The sequence below is a fragment of the Pygoscelis adeliae genome, unplaced genomic scaffold (genome assembly GCF_000699105.1).
Source record: "Pygoscelis adeliae isolate BGI_AS28 unplaced genomic scaffold, ASM69910v1 Scaffold168, whole genome shotgun sequence".
Lineage (NCBI taxonomy): Eukaryota > Metazoa > Chordata > Aves > Sphenisciformes > Spheniscidae > Pygoscelis > Pygoscelis adeliae.
In genome coordinates this window covers 2,789,274-2,807,315 of record NW_008825566.1, presented here as the reverse complement: position 1 = coordinate 2,807,315, position 18,042 = coordinate 2,789,274, and the positions used below count along the sequence as shown (strand labels likewise).

General features: G+C 46.3%; 1 protein-coding gene across 1 annotated transcript in view; it reads left to right on the top strand.

The window, feature by feature from the left end:
• HPCAL1 (hippocalcin-like 1) overlaps positions 1–13,544 on the top strand; it is a 52,116-nt gene extending 38,572 nt beyond the window's left edge. Inside the window, exons 2-4 of the mRNA XM_009332490.1 lie at positions 7,831–8,233; positions 9,420–9,525; positions 12,345–13,544. Of these exons, the coding sequence (XP_009330765.1) occupies positions 7,856–8,233; positions 9,420–9,525; positions 12,345–12,442 (582 nt within the window). The 5' untranslated portion in view covers positions 7,831–7,855 and the 3' untranslated portion in view covers positions 12,443–13,544. The remainder of the gene's footprint in view (positions 1–7,830; positions 8,234–9,419; positions 9,526–12,344) is intronic.
• The last annotated feature ends 4,498 nt before the right edge of the window (positions 13,545–18,042 follow it).

Genomic DNA, 18,042 nt, shown 5'->3' with positions numbered 1-18,042 from the left:
CCTGAAATCCCCTTGATTCCTCCAAGCCCCATATCTCAGCACAGTACCTGCAGCTGGGGAAGGGCTTGATCTCGTGGGAAAGAGCTTGATCTCTCCCCCCCCCGCCCCCCCCCCATTTAGGCATCATTAGCAGTGAGGATGGTCTTGCAGACCAGCCTCTGAGGGCTGGTTTCATCTGTCACTGTCTCTTTAGCAAGCATCGTTGTCCCCAAACTCTCCATCGTCTGCACATGAATGGCTCTGACGCTACGGGGTTTGCTCAGGTGCAGTTGGCTGGCTTTTGATACTGCCGTATTTTGGCTAACTCTTCTGGAATTTAATCCAGCTTCCTTTCTCCCAGGGCTGTCATTATTCTGTAGAGAGGACAGCTATGTAAAAAGTGGGAAGACAACCCGTATTTGTCCCTCAAATCAGTACATAGGCATCCCTTAATGCAAGCAAACAAGACTCCTAAGAAGTCAGTGTGCCATTGAAAATCCTTTAATGTTTTAGAGACTTTATGAAGGTGGCTTTGCACACCAGGAGAGGAAAAGAGGCTGATACATTGCGTCTCCGCAGTGTAGCAGGGTGCTCAATCTGTGATGCAGCACAGAGTATCTCACCTCGCTGGGCAGCGCCTGGGATGCATTGCTGCCCCTTCCACTGACCCCCAGCACGGAAATGCTGTGTTACGGAAGCCTTCTGGGGATGGCCAGCAGGGAAAGGGTGGGAAGCTGGATGTGATTTACCCTTATCAATTAAATAAATGCATCATATGAAACTTTTGACATCCAATGTCAAGACAGCCCAGCTGCGCTAATTCTGTGGTTTTAATTATGTTAAAAGTACAATGCCTTGTGCTGATTTTTATCACTTTTTTCCCTCTTTGTAAACTGTGAGGCTGCAAAGTTCTCTCTGGTTTCCCGGTTCACATCAGGCACCTTTCCCTGTCCTGCAGGCCTGCATTCAGAGATTTATTTAAAATTCTATATCACAATAGTATCTTCAATGAACATGACGTGAGTTTTTCCTCATGCAACGCAGCCTTCCCTGAAAAAGACTTGTACGCTAAGACATTGTGCTGACATGTTTTCCTTGCTCTGTAATATTGTGTAAACAAACTGTAATTTTTTTTTTTTAAGCCTTGCCAACTTTGCACAGCGTCTGAAGACAAAATAGGGCTGGCTGTTTCTCCCTTGGTTTTGTTTAAACAAAAAAAAAAGAAGGAAGGGGCAAAGGGAGGAGACGAGGAAAATCCACTCATGATTTTCTTTTCCTGTCTGCAATCACAAGCTGCATTGCTGCCCAGTCTGCTCCTACCCAAATTAACCCAGTTTCCTAATTTACTCGAAATACTTCTGTGCTTTTCTTATTGCATTGAGAATATTTGCCCTTTACAGTAAAAAACTATCCTCCCTGAGCTGGGGAACATTATGGAGAGCTCCCTGAGGAACTGCCACTTTTCTGGTCCCAGTGCAGGTCTCTTTTTTTTCCTCATTAGCAGCAATTCATTAATATTTGGGGGTGTTTTGTGGTTCTTTTGTTTCTTTGCAGTGAATTCGTAACCACGCCCTTAACAGCAAACTCACCTCCTGGTGATGGGGGTCAGTGTCAGCGGGCGCAGCGGGTACCAGCATGCCCCGGCTCGTTGCAGTGACTGCAACAGCTGGGAAGATACTGCCGCTATCATCTGCAAATGCCTCTGCACCGCATACCGATGTTTCAAACATAACATGGTTCTCTGGTTAATGCATTGATGCTCGATGTCAGAGGCTAATTGATTTTTCCCGGTAAATCAGGAATATAATCCCGAGTAAAGTGACTTCAATAGACAGGAGCAATCCAGAGACCTAGAAGTGAATTTCTTAGGTTTCAGCCCTTGCAGCTGACTCCATGAAATTAATGTGCCAGCCTGGAAATATTCCTCTCACATAGCTATTTGCGGGATTGGAGCCTTTGTACTTACATCTATCTTTGGCAAGCTGGGGGTAGGTGGTTATCTATAATGGGTTTTTATCCCACACATGGAATCGGGTTTTCAAGACCACACAGTTCCTGGGTACGTGTTTATGGATAAACTTACAAAATAAGGTGGCTTGAGGTCTGTTACCAATTCACTGCGCCTTTCGGAAGGATGTTCAATGTACATACCTGAATTGTTACTGAGTTTTCTGTAACTGAAAATGTGGGTGATACAGGGGGTGGTCCTTCCCCTTCACCCACTTCTTTTAATAAGCTTCTGAAAAGGATTTAACTTGAAAATAAGTTGCAAGTAAGCAATGTTACTTATTTAAATAAAAGAGTGATTAGTCATTGAAAGTGAAAAGTTTTAAAAGCCTGTTTATTTATTTAGTAAGGTCTGTTCTTTGCTTGTCAGGTTTTGTTTCTCTTTCTGTTCCCCTGAAGGCAGCAGAGGAAGGAGCTTCAGCTCCTCTTGACACCAGCCTTTTGCATCTCAAACCACGCAGCGTTTCTGCAGGGTTTGAATTTTTCGCGGCATTATTGATTGAGGTTTCTCTTGTCTCGCTGCTTCTATTATTAACTTTTCAAGAGGCGAAGATATTCCTTGTTGCACTTCAAACTTTATAAAAAGGTGTTACTTTTGGCCCTGAGTCTACAGCTTGGGAAGACGAAGTGGGTGCTGCAGTAGCTGGTATGCGAGCGACGGCGCTGCTTTTGCCACAGGGCAGGAAAGAAGTTCACGTGAGTTTACCAGGCAGGACCAGATGTCTATAGCAACGTATTTGTATATCCTGTGCCTTCTCTATTGCAATGCCCGTTGCTTAGGATACTGGCATTAAAACATGTAACAAAATCTGCTCTTTACTCCAGAGTTCATTTTCTGTCCCAGGCCCATGTAATTGCGCGTTTCCCCTCCCAGTTCAGACCAGACCCGTTGACCGGTGCGGGGCAAAGCATGGTCCAGAGGATGTCCTTATAATCCCATCTTGCAGCCTATTTGCTACATGATCTTTTCTAACCGCTAGGCATTTGTTGCTAGCTGGTGTGCCTGAGAACCTGTCTCCCTCTTGCAGCTTGGCCCACGGGAGCTGGAGTCTTCTTAAATACATCTGTGCGTTGACTGAGTTGGTGAGTGCTGGTGCTACCAGGGCCCAAAACATTTTTTCCTGAGAGTGTGTTCCTGAAGTGTGGCAGCACAGATCTTTAGTGACTGAAGCTTTTATTTGGACTACCTGTGGTTTTTTGTGGATTTTTTTGTTTTGTTTTGTTTTGTTTAATACAAGGATCAAACTTAAAAAAATACAGCCTCAGAACAAGGCACCATGGTTGCTGAATTGCCCCAGGGGAGCAGGACCTCCTCGTGGCTCTTGGCTTCACCTGGCCGTGGGAAAAAGGATATTAAGGCTGTTTCACAGAATGGTTGAGGTTGGCAGAGACCTCTTGAAATCATCCAGTCTGCGCCCCCTGCTCAAGCAGGGTCAGCTAGAGCAGATTACCCAGGACCATGTCCAGCTGGGTTTTCAGTATCCCCAAGGATGGAGACTTCACAGTTTCTCTGGGCAACCTGTGCCAGTGTTTCACCACCATCACTGTAAAATAGTGTTTCCAAGCAAAGCCTTTCTTAACATGATGCTCACAAGGTCCCTGTGGGCTAAATCCCTTTGTCTCTTCTTCTGCATTCCCAGGCAGAAGGCATCAGTGAAGGATCTGAAGCTTTAGGTGTTTTAATAAAAAAATCTTCCACCCCTATGGGAATGGTTCTTGCATTTCAGACCAACTTAGAGCCAATATTTGCTGCCTCGCTTACGCTATTCATTTGGTTTGGGCTTCTGCAGTCCCAGAGGCACTGTGCTACAGCTTCAGGACCGTAACAGATCTCAGACACACTTGTTCTGTTTTATAAGTGAGCACTGCAAGAGAAATGGTGCTAGAGTCCCCCCTGCAAAGCAGATAGCTCAGATAATATAAAGACTATTTATTCTGTTTCTCTGTTGCACTTTCTCTGCTGGAGAGCACCTCTGTCCTACAGACAGGCGTTTCATCAATTTTCCTCTTTTCATTAACACTAAATCAGTATGCAAGGGGGTTTGCACAAGGAAGTGCATCTCTAAGGAGTCATTCCTCCTTTTGCAGCCGTAACTGATGCACTAAGAGGATCCCATCAGTTCAGTTCAAGGGTTTTTTGCCTTCAGAAGGTTTGCAGTGAAAAAGCTGGGTTGATCTCCGGCTTTCTGGCTTATGTGCTCGGAGAACGCTTCTACCCACTGTAACTGGTGTTGACAGAGAGTTCATGTAAAAGTAGCTTTGTTAGAAGTATTTCAAATGCTTCAGTGCGTGGATGCTGACAACCAGTCCATCTATTGGTAAAAACACAGAATTGCTACTTTAGCTACAGTTACTCACCGTAGTGCTGCATAACTGGTGTGCGTCTCGGCCTCAGTAAAAGACCTTTTTTCTCATTGCGAGGCTTTTACTATGACATTATTGCTTGTTTTTGGTGAGCCTAGAAGGACAGAGGATATGTTCAGGTAGTTCACTGGCATCTCAGTTTCTAGCCTGGCTGGATGTAGCTTATTGCAGGCAGGCAGCAGCACAGCATAATTTTAACAAAAATTTTGGTGTGAAACTGGAAGAAAAATGCACCTGCATTTCCCCCTGTTTGAGCCTTACATGACTGAGCATCGCTTTCATGAGCAATGATATACTTGTGAAGTCTACTGGTCTGCAACTGAAGCTTTTCCTTGTCTGATTTATTTTTCTTACTGCCATGATAGTGCCGGATGCTCTGAGGGCTTTTGCTCATCAAGCTAAGCAGGGACGGATCTCACTGCAATGTGTGTGGCATTACTTCCCTGGATTTCACCCTGGTGTGGTGGGAAATGACGGACAGGCAGGCTGTGTTGGAGCTAGGTCTCTCCTGACTGCCCGGGGCAACACTGGGTGCAAGGATGTCTCTCCTCCCTTGCCTTCTACGCCCACTGCAGCGAGCCTGGTACAGGCTCTTTAAAAAAAAAACCCACAGCCCTAATCACAGGACTGACCTGAGCATCCCAGACCCACTCCCTGTGATTTCCATTAGCAGCCATCCTCCGAGTGGTCTTGTGGCTAAATCAGCCGCTGAGCCTCTGGAAAGTGATTTGATGAAAGCGTTCTATAGCGATCGAATGAAATGTCAGTTGGATGCCAGCAGCAGGGGTTGCTGTCATGATTAATGAGATATTTAGGCATTTCGTTTTGGAGGAGCTACCGGCAACACAATTCACGTCGAAGCTGTTTTTTTTAGATGGGCTTTAATAAATTAATGTTGGTTATTTAATTATTCATAACAAATTGGTTACAACAACTGCAGGGTTACATTTGGGTTGAACACATTATGAAGCCTTTCAGAAAGCTCACATGCAAAAAAGGGTTGTGTTCAGAGCATTGCACCTTACTTCTCTGATATAAAAAGATGTACAAGAGGAGGAAGGGTTGAAATAACCTGTAATTTGTTGAATGCAAAGAGTACTTGAATGTAAAGCTTTCGAAGCTGATATTAAATGAGCATCCGTCCAAATAACAGGATATATCTTACTGCTAGTAGAAGTAGTGAAGTCTAATAAATGAAGTTAACATCTTACCTCTCTGTTGTCTAGGGGCCTCTATTTTTAAGGGAACAGGAATAATAAAGGTATTATAGGAACAGGGAGAAATGTCATTAAACTTTTCAAACTCTTTTTAACTGCCAGTTGGAAGTTTTACCATGCGTTCCCCAACCCCGCATGTGATTAAAGCTGAGTTTATTTCTGCTTAAAGTCCAGCTCCTGCATTAAGCGGGCTCTGCTGCTCCTCCTGCCCCTCTCCCAGGGAAGTCTGAGACAGCTGCCAGCGAGGCAGGGACTGCTTTTGGACTGGGCATCATGAAGCCAAGGGGATTCACTGAAGGACGGGATCCAAAGGCACCTCCTCGCCCAAGGACAGAAATGTAGTGTTACAATTTCTGCTCCTAAAAAAGGACCGTGGTCGATCCGTTATTTGCTCCAAGCCACTGTTTTCTGCAAATTGACTGCAGCAGAGTAGAATATTGTGTTTTCTGCCTTCAGCACCACAAGGATGAATATCTGGAGCAGGGGAGATTCAAAGATGGAAAGGCAGCGGGAACAGCTGGGAGTTCGTGATTCAACTGGAGGGCAGCCCAGTGCTCTCCTAGGGCTGGTGCTGGCAGGGACTGGGAGCTGTAGCATCCCTGCATGTTGGGAGCAAGCAGAGGTGTGTCAGGGGCCCAGAGAAAACTCTGCAATATAATGGATAAAAATAAAGCTTTGGAGCTGAAATATTGGCAGCTTTTCTAGAAAACAGAAGTGCTAATGATAACATAGTTTTCCGTTAAGCCCGATGCATTGTACTAATGAGCAGCTGCCTGGTTTTTGTCTCTGAGCATTAAGCCACAGAGCAGGATGTGGATTTTTTTACATTGCTGAGGCGACGCAGAGACTAAGTGGAATACAAATAAAACGAGCTTAAATTCAGCTGTTGAAAATCTCTGCTGTAGAGCAACTTATTTTTTGCTGACCTTTAACATTTTTTTTTTTTTTTTAGGTTCTTATGCATGCCTGGAATTTTTACTCTCTGGGAAGTGCTTAGCCCCTGTTATATTTTTCCCCAGTCTCTGCACGCTTTGTTGCTCAGCTCTTGCAGTTTCCGAGTAGGCCCGTTGCTAACCTGCCTTCTGCACCAGCTGTGAGCGAGCCTAACAGCGGCAGAACAGACTGTGCAGAGAAATGTCATTTATGCCAGACCAGTCACAGGGATTTGGATGTGAGTTTGTGCAAAGCTTGTGAATAAACCTCTTGAGTCTGGGGAAGGAGATGCAGCTCAGCCTCTTGCTTGGCAGCTCGGTTTGGTATTGCTGGCAAGCCATGAAAGGCTGAAAGGAATAAAAGCCAAAAATACATCATGGTATCTTTTTTTCCTGTTGTTTCCTAAGTGCAGATTGACCATCTTTCATTTTGTTGAAGGAGCTTTCCTGTTGCTGGGCGGCCTCACTGCGCAGTCACCCACGCATCACGGGCACCGTCAAAGGAGGGGACAAACCCAGCCCCCTCCTGAAATCCTGATAAAATCCTGAGGTTGAAGTGGCCTTATGTGCCCAGATTGGGGAATATTGAACTTACCGAATAAGCTTATATAAAAGTAGAAACCCCAGTAAACCTGGAAGGAGTTGCTTTGCCAAACATTTTGCTTTAAAATGCCCTTTTCTCTGCTTGTTCAGGGAGGCAGAGGGTCGCGATCTGCTGGAAAGGCTGAAGTCCCGGTGCTGCTGTCACGGGAGGAGGGAGGAGATGCTCCATAAGCCAAGGGGTTTCAGAGCATCTGGACGATGCAAACGCGGCTGGCACAGAGCCACCTGCCCTTCCTGCCCCTCACTTCATCCCTGCTTACTTTCACTTTTGAATAGATGGATTTTACTTTCCATCACTGCTGCTGTCCCTTCCCGCTTGGTCATCGCAGCGGATCAGCCTGTTGGGGTGGGTCAAGAGTTGGGATCCAGACCTGGGCATTGCAAGCCATATGATAGAGGAGTGGGATCGTAGCAGAGAAATAAAATAATGAGGATTATTATTTCCCAAATAATAAGGATTAATAATAAGGGTTAACATTTCCCAAACAGGCCCTCCCAAACTGCCTTCCCTTGTCCTTCCGCAGCATACTAGTAACTGAGAGAGCCTAGAGGAGAGGAAAAGAGGCCAGATGAAACGAGATATTTTCCTAGTGATTTATAGCATCCTTTTTCTCCTCTTTCCCCCTTGCCCCAGTTAGGGTCTGCGTTTCCTGCAGAGCTCTGCCTGCCCCCAGCCCCTCTCCACCGAGTGGGGCTGGAGCTCAGGCGGATGCTCTCTCGCTTTACAGCCACTGAACCCGGATCCAGAAGAGAATGGGGAAGCAGAACAGCAAGCTGCGCCCTGAGGTGCTCCAGGACCTGCGCGAGAACACTGAGTTCACAGACCACGAGCTGCAGGAGTGGTACAAGGGCTTCCTAAAAGATTGCCCGACGGGACATTTGACTGTGGAAGAGTTCAAAAAAATATACGCAAATTTTTTCCCCTATGGTGATGCATCGAAGTTTGCGGAGCACGTCTTCCGCACCTTTGACACCAACGGCGACGGGACGATTGACTTTAGGGAATTCATCATCGCCCTGAGTGTCACCTCTCGGGGCAAGCTGGAACAGAAGCTGAAGTGGGCGTTTAGTATGTACGACCTGGATGGCAACGGGTACATCAGCCGTGGGGAAATGCTAGAAATAGTGCAGGTGAGGCATTGTCTCTATTTTATATTTTATTCATGTTGCTGTAACCTCTTCACCCTGAGACAGCTGGAGCTGGAGATGAGGGATTTGCTAGTTGGGTCCCTCCTGCCTCAGGGAGGCTCCTGGGCCCCTGGTCCCCAAAAGGACACTGGGGGCCATGGTGGGACCTACGAGGTGCAAATGAGGAAAGAGCCCGAGAGACAAACACGGTGCTGTGCAACTGGCCCGCAGCCCCAAAATCTTGCAGCTCTCCCTGGGGATTTCTTAGTGGGGTGTTGATGGGATCAAAAAACCCTAAATGCAAATTTTACTGACCTGATTAATCTCAAAATTAATACTTTGAAACTTCAAGTCTGAGTCAATGTGAGCTCCAAATGAAAGGCTGTAGCATGTCTTTGTCTCCCGAAGGCTGGGGGCGCGTAGCCCATGGGCTGTACTGGGAGGGCGAGCGGGGCAGAACCCCCTGTGCCCCTGCCCCACGTGCCAGCTGGGACTCGGCCTCAGCAGTGGGCTGCTTGCCATCAGATCTGCAGCTGAGCTGCAGCTCCAGTGCACTGCAAGGGGCACTGGGAAGCATGTAATGCATCCAGCCAGTGCCCCAGCCGTTGGTCCTCATGGCTGAGCAGGGATAATTTAGGAGGAAGGCGAGGACTGCAGGTGTCCTAACGAGGTCTCATCTTTATTCACATTCTTGTAAGTCTGAAAATGCTTTTCCTTATCCATCCACAAAGAAAAACAACCCCTATTCTTATATATTCATATTCACCTGTAATCCATACAATCCATACAACACCCCACACGCATGCACGTAACTGTTGAGAGCCAGCTGAAGAGGTGATGGCTTAGCACAGTTGCAGAAAACAGAATTACATGCCATTGCCTCCTATATTTTTGCTCAGTCCTGCTCATACATTAATCTAGACCCTGACTTTCAGTTAAACTGACCCAGCGGTGCCGGAGCTTCTTTTGAAGTGTGAATGAATACAGGAAAGAAAAATAAAAAAAGCTGCAGTCAGAAATTCCTATTTGTTTTCGTTTATAAAGTCCCGCAGCTGCCTGCCAGGGCCAGCTGCCTTTTTTTATTGCTACAGGCTTAAATTCTTTTTCTCAGTCCTAATGCTTTATTGTTTGGGTTGTGTTTTTCCTATATCTTCTTTTTTGGTTTTTTTGTTGTTGTTTAAATACTCAGGCAATCTACAAAATGGTTTCATCAGTAATGAAAATGCCAGAAGATGAATCCACTCCTGAGAAGCGAACAGACAAGATCTTCAGACAGATGGACACAAACAACGATGGTAGGATCTCCACTGGCACCCCTTCATAGGCTCTAGAAATACAGGTTTTCTAGCCCAGTGTTGGTCGAAGCAGATGATGGTATTTGGGCGGGCAGGTAGAGGGCAGGGATGACCCCACTGGTACCTCTGGTCTCCGCCTGCCTCGGTGAGCATCTCTGGTCCATAACAAATAGGGTGAATAAGTGGGCAGTGGGTGAGAGATTTTTCCTGCTGGGGGGACGAAGGGATGGGAGGGGAGCAGGATCCTCTGAAACTCCACTGAGTCCAATGTCTTTGGGTTGTTTTCTCTGGGCATGGCAGGAACTAGGCACAAGGTTTTGCTCCCGTTGCCCTTGATAGGGTTGCAGTCCTGGGCTTGTCATCAGTAATGCGGGTCGGGGATGTGGTTGGGTACCTGAAAGCAAAAATTCCCCTGGGTCCATAGTACTTATTTTCTGTGCATGTTTATGGCGTGTGTACATATACGCATGGTCACACACGGTCCTGCAGTGTTTACTCTGTTGCAGCGTGCATGCTGGGGAGATGTAACAGCTCCCGAGCCAATTATGGAGCCACTTGATAAATTATCTGACAGCGTACCCATCACGACCCCTCCACCTGAGCTAACTCATTTCCTTAGGCTCAAAAAACATAGGCAAAGTTGAGCAATTTCCTCTGCCCATCAGCCTGCCGACGTGTTTCCTCTCGTCCCGGTCGAGGTGGAGCTTTCCCTGGGAATTACCCTGGCAGTGGCCGAGGCGGCAGCTGCCCGTGTCAAAATCAGGAGCTGTATCCTACTGATGTGCTCAGTGGGAGCAAAGATTCGGTTCTAGCGCTGAGATATGGAGACCTGGAAAAATACGGTCTTATGTATAGAAAGGTTTTTATTTAAGAGAATTTTACGGCTGCGTTTTGGCATCTGCTGCTGCAGCCCCCGGGGCAAATTCCTGGCCTTGCTGAAGTCCTCGAGTATTTTACCTTTGACTTCATCAAAACTAGCACTTCATCCCCTGGCTTCACATGTGGAGGGCCCTAAAATAACATGATTAAAGTATTTTTGTTCTGCGGAAAGTAGCAGCATGTGCAGAAGTGCGACAGAGTAGTGGTCACAAAACCTGCTATATACATCCTCCATCTGTTGCACTTTGTTGCTGAAATAAAGTCATCCTATTCCCAGTAAAATACCAGCCCTGCAAGCCATGCAGTGCCAAGCAATAAAGTCTGCGCACGGGGAAGCGTGTGTGTTCTTGATGGCTGGAAATGTTTCTTCTTCCCCATCTGGCTGTTGGACGCTGCAAATAGATTTTGATTTGTGCTTTGCTTTTAAGTATTGCAAGGAGAGGGCAAAACTAATAAATGTCCTGATAGTTACAAGTACTCTTTTTCAGGCTGATAAAAACTTAAGAAAACACTTGGTTCGGGAACATTAGCTTAAAAGCCAGAAATTAGGACAGAAGTGTGCCATGGGTTTTTGAGCTTCTGTAATTTCTACAAGAGGAAGGTTTGCTCATTCCTCCCTGTTCAACCTTGATTCGGGTGCTGGCCACCGTGCTCAGTCCTCTCCCTGTCCCCACGGCAGACTGGGAGCATCCCGGGGCTAGTGAAAAACGGTGCAATGAGCTTGTGCCTCCCTCCCTTTGGGGGCACGTGGCCAAAAGTGGCAGCAGGCGGCTGCCAAGTGCAAGATATTTGTGCGTGGGTCCTGCCTGTCTCGAGCAGAGCAGTTTGGGTTGGGTAAGGATGGCCCTGGGGTGTTGTGTGAGGCTGGGGGTAGGTTGTACTGGGAGCACGAGGTAGATGGGAGATCACCAGACATGGTGTCAGGGACGCAGCAAATGCTTGTCTCCTCCAGTTCGCAGGGAAAACTGTTTCATTTCTCATTAATATTGCTACAGCTTATTTCTGCCATGGTTCAGAGTGCTGAAGCAGGAGAGTATTGGTGACAGCAGGCAAGGCAGAGGCTGCTCACGGGCTCCTGATGGCATTTGTGCAGGGGACTGGTCCTGAGCTCGGGAAAAACCTGCCAGGAGGCTGGGTCACCCCAGGATGAGGTGTGGGAGACCAAATGGGACCTTTCCTCCTTGCCATGCCGTGCCATGCTGTGCCACAGGACTGTTGCAGCCAGGGGATGCTGGGGTGGTTGCTCCTCCAGAGATCACCTTTTCAGACCCACAGGCTGTTACAGGGTCCATCCAAGTCAGTGCCTCTGACCTAAACCAAAGACGTATAAACCAGGAACACTCAGGAGCGACACATGGCCATGGGTGGCTATCCCAAGGCTGGCTTTTCTCACTGCCCCGTGAAACAGGTCCCGTTCCTGTACACCCCACAGGGCACAGCAAGTGTCTTGCCGGCGCAGGAGGAGCCATCACTGCTCAGCCCTGCACTTCACAACAAACTGAGAGCGTGCAAAGTGGAGACATTTGGGATATTTAGGTTTAAAACGTCGTAGTAATATGGGCGTAATTTTCAAAGCGTACATGTGTTCAGGTACCATACCTTGTGTTCATGTGTCATGTAATTTGTGTAGTCTGCTTCTGTGCAAAAAGCTGCCAAATGATATTAGAACAGTTGGTTTTATATTTGGTACTGTCTTTTTAAATAAAAAATAACAATTATTATGCTAGATTGTTTTGCAGAAGAAAAATGCATCTGGGCTTAAGGGCTTGAGTAGGATTTGGCTGCTGTGCATTGCACTAAATTCCCCTCGATGCCTTTGCAATAGATTAAATATACATATGTTGCTTCGGTGAGGAGGGGTTTTTTTAAGCTACAGCGACGGTGGCAGCAGCAACTGACTTTTTTTTTATTATTTCCATTTTGTTTTTCCTCCCTTTCAGGTAAACTGTCGCTGGAAGAGTTCATCAAAGGTGCCAAGAGCGATCCCTCCATTGTGCGGTTGTTACAGTGCGACCCCAGTAGCGCAAGTCAATTCTGATTAAAGCGGACAGTGTGCACAGAGAATCTCGGCTTGTGTCCTTCAAGCTTTGCTCGCAAACGGATGCCTTCTCAACCATCCCTCCACACTTCGCGGATAAGATCCCATTGCCAGATTGTGTGTGTGTGTGTGTGTCCCCGAGCGAACCAGCCCTCGCTCCCCTCACTAACACCAGTGCAGCTCTCCTTCGGCAGCTCCGTTTCTGCTTCCCCATAATGTTACGATTCAGTCTACACATTTTAAACGTTAATCGAAAGGTATGTTTACATGCAGCTACAAAAGAGTTCAAATCGCTGGTGAGATACCACTTCACTTAGTCCGTAAGAAAGGTGATGTTCTAGTAGTTCCCGAGAAGATGCTAGGTAGGACTTTTACCTGACATAGCAGATGGTAGATAATTTATTTTGCTTCAGAAATTGCTATGTGAAAAAAAAAAAGTGGACTGAATGGAGTAGAAAGTTCAAAAAAAAAAAAGGAAAAAAGACAAAAGAAAAAAAAGCAGCTTTCCTGGGCATGGTTCCAATTTTCTTTTTGAGGAAAATTGCTTGCACTTGTCTGATGGTCTTTACTTTCTTTTAATATATATATAAATTATATATATATGGTGAAGTAAAATTTTAAATATTTAGGTCATCTATTTAAGGCATAAAATAGAATTCAAGCTTTGTTTCTTCTAGTCGTCTGTGATTTATTCAAATCTTGGAGATTGTTTTTTTGTGATATTTATGCATTAGCAAATTGCTGTTCCAAAAGAAGTGCATGACTAGCAGTTTGTGGATATTTCACTCTGTTTAATTCCTGAATGCAAATATTTGTTCATTTTTACTGTCAATCGTTCCAATGTTACCGTATTAACAAAAGACCTGAAAGGAGTTCATCCCCATTTTGTATTTCTCAGTGGAGTCCTACTTTCTGGTGGTTGCTGCGTTAAATGGCTTTTGAGTGCCCCGAGGTGACGTGACTCGCACTGCTGTTCTCGACTTGGCTACACCTCCTCCCTTTTGCTGTCGATATGTTAATAGTCTTGTGCATTCCAGTGTTATTTAATATCTGCCTAATGCCAAGAAATATTAATTGAAATAAAAGACTACTTTTCTGGTCACTGCCTGTCTTGGTCCAACACATGCAACAAGTTCCTAGCACCGCGTATTTGGGGGAAGGACAAGGCTGGCTGCCTGCCCAGCGTGTCCCCATCTTGCCCGAGACACGTTGCATTGTAAGTGCATAGGTTTTTTTGGGAGCCCACTGTTGCGGCTGAGTTAATGCAGCGGTGTTAGTGCCTGTGGGATCCTGCTCCGTCCCAGCTGGGTCCTGAGTGAAGGCAATTCCTTGGTGAAGACCACAGGAAGGTGACAGCTCCGTTTCTGCTGGATGCGGAGCAGCTTAAGGCGCCAAAGGGAAAGCTGCTGGCCCCGCTGGCTGGGCTGTTGTGACCACAAATTTAAAAAATAAAAGTATCTTGTTCCTGTCAGGTACCAGGTACGTGCTGTTAGAGTAACGTTTGACATCAGTAGCGTGGAAAGCAGTTTTCCCTGTGTTCATCGAGTCTGCAGGTAGCTCCTTAAGCCCATCCTCTCTGCAAAGTAAAGTATCAACAAATTATTTGGCCTGAGGTTAATGTTAAGCATGTAATTAAGGGATTTTTGCTGTGTAGAATGACCTAGTAGTGGTTAGGTATTAATACTTCAATATTAAAAAGAGAGAGAGAGATGGTTGCAGTATCCAAATGGAAATGCATTGTTAGGTCAGACTCGGTCTACAATACAGGCTCATGTCAGTGCTGCCAAGCAGAGAAGTGTGTTCATTTTTTTTCCCTAGAAATTCAAATCTGAGCTATTAAACAACAGTCCTTTCAACCGCAACACCCTGCTGACGAGTGCAACCCTGAAAGGAGAGTTAATCAGAAGCCTGCCTGCTTTCCCTGAGTGAGCCCAGCAAAAAAAGCAAAATATTGGAAAAAAAAAAAATAATAATTCCATGGTAGCTTATAGTCTGTCTCTAGACTATTTGTGTTCATGCTGGCTGGCTGGCTGCCAGAAGATGCTGTGGTGGTAAAGATGCTGCAGATGTTCTTATGCTAATGGCTCTTCTTGTACGGGCTGGGTAGCAGTTGTTTAGATGCACAAGGTTTAGATGCGAATCGACCACTGTGGACTTCAGCATCTCTCTGCACCCGGGAGAATGTGCAAAAACTTCTCTGGCCTTTGTCACGGGATGGTGCCTCTGAGAGGGACCGCAGCATTTGAATCTTGTTTGTGCGATCATAAAATGAGTCAGGCATATTTTTAGTCAAGCATTGCACAATATCCTTTTCTTAGGTACCAAGGACATAGAAACTGTTTTGCTGTAGCATTCATAAATGCAGCAGTTCTTCTATCATCATTCATCTCCTCTTCTAAGTGGGACTTTTGTCACCTTTTCCACATTTTCCTGACATCTCTCCTCTTCTGGTTTCCACTTCTGTCTCTAGTGAATAGCAAGTTAAGTAGCTGTTTAACAAAGCCCAAACTCTTCTCATTTTCAAGAAAAAAAATCTCCTTACAAAAGCTCATTTTGATCTTGTTTTGCAGAAACAAAATGAAAGAGTCTGAATTTTAGCGGTCAAAAAATTCCCATTTCTTTGACTTCATGCTTTTTGCTCTGAAATGTGCCGAGGTATCCACAATGGAGTTTGCTGCCCGCTGCGGGCTGACAAGCCCCTGAGCAGCCCCGTGCAGACACTGGGATTGTGTCCTGCTTCATCCGGCCCAATTTCTTCTGCCTTTCTCTTTGCCTCGTTAAACTTTCCAGTCCCGGGTTTGATTTTTTTAGATTGTCCCCCACTGCTTTCCCAGCTTTTAAGGAGTTTCTTCTTTTCAAGTGGGTCAGCTCCATTTCAGACCGGGGCTGGCACAGGGTGTGCGAGCAAGGTGCTCCCAGCTTACCTTTTGGAAAGCAAGTGAAGAAGATGCCCAGAAAAGGTGGTCGTGCACGGCATCCTGGGGGACCGGGGAGATGCTCTGAAGCCCAACCAGGTTGAGCTTTTCAAAGGTGGCTTCTGATACGGGGAACCTTTTGATTACAGGCCAGCTAAGTACTGGAAAGGGCTTTACCTGCTGCTGCCAAGCAGCTCTCTTAAGAAAATCAGACCTGCTTCAGAGGCTGAAGTTGTGCACCTGCAGTCACCGGGTTACTTTGAACATCTTGGCTGTGCTTTGAAGAACTCCTCTGAGGACATGTCTGCTTCCCTGGCTGGTAACGAGGACTAGAAGGGGAGAGCAATTTCCAGGCTCATCCTCCAGAATGTGTCATTTGAGAGTTGACCCGGGCAGAGTTCAAAACCGATGGAGAGATCAATGAAAAGCTCGCAGAGCTTTACTGCTCGTTGGGCTCCAGGGGTGTCTTTCAAGGAGGGGCTAGTGTGTAGGGGGGTTAATCACTTGCACAATGATGTCCAAGTGATTAATAGAAAACTTCAACTTGTTAAGTGACTTTGGTGTTTTGGTGAATTGTATGTTTAATCAAAAATAAAGTCTAACTTTGCGAAAGTGGAGTTTAGCACAAAAAAATCCATCAGCGGGTCCATTTTTACCTCATTTTAATAAGCTGTGTAATTATTTTCTCACCACAGAGATACCTAGCACTCTGAAAGCTCTGGCTAATTACTACATAAATTCAGACTTTTCTGTATGAATTGCAGGTCCTGTTAAGCTAATTCAGAATTATGTCATTGCCTTTCAAATTAAGTTAGTGCCTGTCTGGTTGCAACTTAACTCCAGCCTGGGTGGTGGAGGTGCTTGGATTCAGTCTTGTGTTTCTCTGTTGCCAGGTTTGCATTAGCCCTTTGTTTTTAAATAAGGCCCTTTGCAATGTATTTTTAGCATTAGCCTCTGAGTAATAAACTCCTGTGAAGAACAACGTGAGCATTTCTGCAGCCACCAGGCAGATGGTCTCCAATCCATTATGCAGGGCACCCTCTATTCGTATTTAAAGGTTAGGAACAGCCATCGACTTTAATGGTCCAGTGGGCAGACTGGCATTTTGAGATCCCCAGGCTGTGTGATGGCAGATATATTACTGATGAACCCGATAATTGCCATTATCTCTTTTGGGAGGGGAGAAGTTTCATTGGAAAAGAAGGAAACGGGAGGAAAAAAGAAGATCAGAGCATCTCTCTGTGTAGAAGCTTTGGAGATGTGCCTGCATCGCCGAGAGCTGTGTGCCTGGAAGCAGACCTTACCTGTTGCCCGTCTGTATCAAGTGTGACGGTTTGGACCTGGACATGCTTCTGAACACTCTCTCATGGTCATTGTGGTGGGCAGTGCATCACCAGAGGGTTGGTTTAATCCCAGATCGATGGTCATGCCAGACAAGTTAGAAACCACTGAGTACTGAAGGAGCTAGCGGATGTTATGGCAGGACCCCTCTTGATCATTTACCGAAGGTCTTGGGAGTCTGGGGAGGTCCCTGCTGACTGGAAGCTAGCCAATGCTATTCCAAACCACAAAAAGGGCATGAGGGAAGACCCAGGGAACTACAGACCTGTTAGTCTAACCTCAGTTCCTGGAAAAATTATGGAGAAGATCATACTGGGCACTATTGAAAGGCATTTAAAGAATAATGCAATCATCGGGCACAGTCAACATAGGTTCACAAAGGGAAAGTCCTGTTTAACTAATTTGATATCCTTCTGTGATAAGGTCACCAGCCTAGTGGATGAAGGGAAGGTGGTGGATGTAGTTTTTCTGGATTTTAGTAAGGCTTTTGATGCTGTCCCTCACAGCATCCTTCTGGACAAGTTGTCAAACTGTGGGATGAGCGGATTCACGGTGCACTGAGTGAAGAACTGGCTGAAGGACAGAGCTCAAAGGGTTGTAGTGAAGGGGGCTACCTCAGGCTGGCAACTGGTCACCAGCGGTGTTCCTCAGGGTTCAATTCTAGGGCCAGTCCTGTTCAATATATGTATCAACGATCTGGATGCAGGAGCTGAATGCACCATGAGCAAGTGTGCTGATGATACTAAACTGGGAAGTGCTGTTGACTCTTGAGAGACAAGAGGCCTTGCAGAGGGATCTAGGTAGATTGGAGCATTGGGCAATGATTAATGGGATGAAATTTAACAAGTCCAAATGCCAGATCCTGCACCTAGGATGGAGTAACACTGGGCACAAGTATAAATTGGGAGAGGAGTGGCTGGAGGGTAGTCCTGCAGAAAGGGATCTGGGGGTGCTGGTCGACAGCAGGCTCAATATGGGTCAGCAGTGTGCCCTGGCAGCCAAGAGGGCAAACCACATCCTGGGGTGCACCAAACACAGTATAACCAGCCGGTCAAAAGAGGTGATTATCCCACTGTATTCAGCATTGGTGCGGCCCCATCTCGAGTGCTGTGTGCAGTTCTGTGCCCCACAATTTAAGAAGGATGTGAAGACCCTTGAATGCGTCCAGAGGAGGGCAACAAAGCTGGTGAAAGGACTGGAAGGAACGTCCTAATGAGGAGCAGCTAAGGACTTTGGGCTTGTCTAGTTTGGAGAAAAGGAGGCTGGGGGGTGACTTCATTGCTCTCTACAGCTTCCTGAGGAGGGGATGTGGAGAGGGAGGTGCTGAGCTCATGTCTCTGGGAT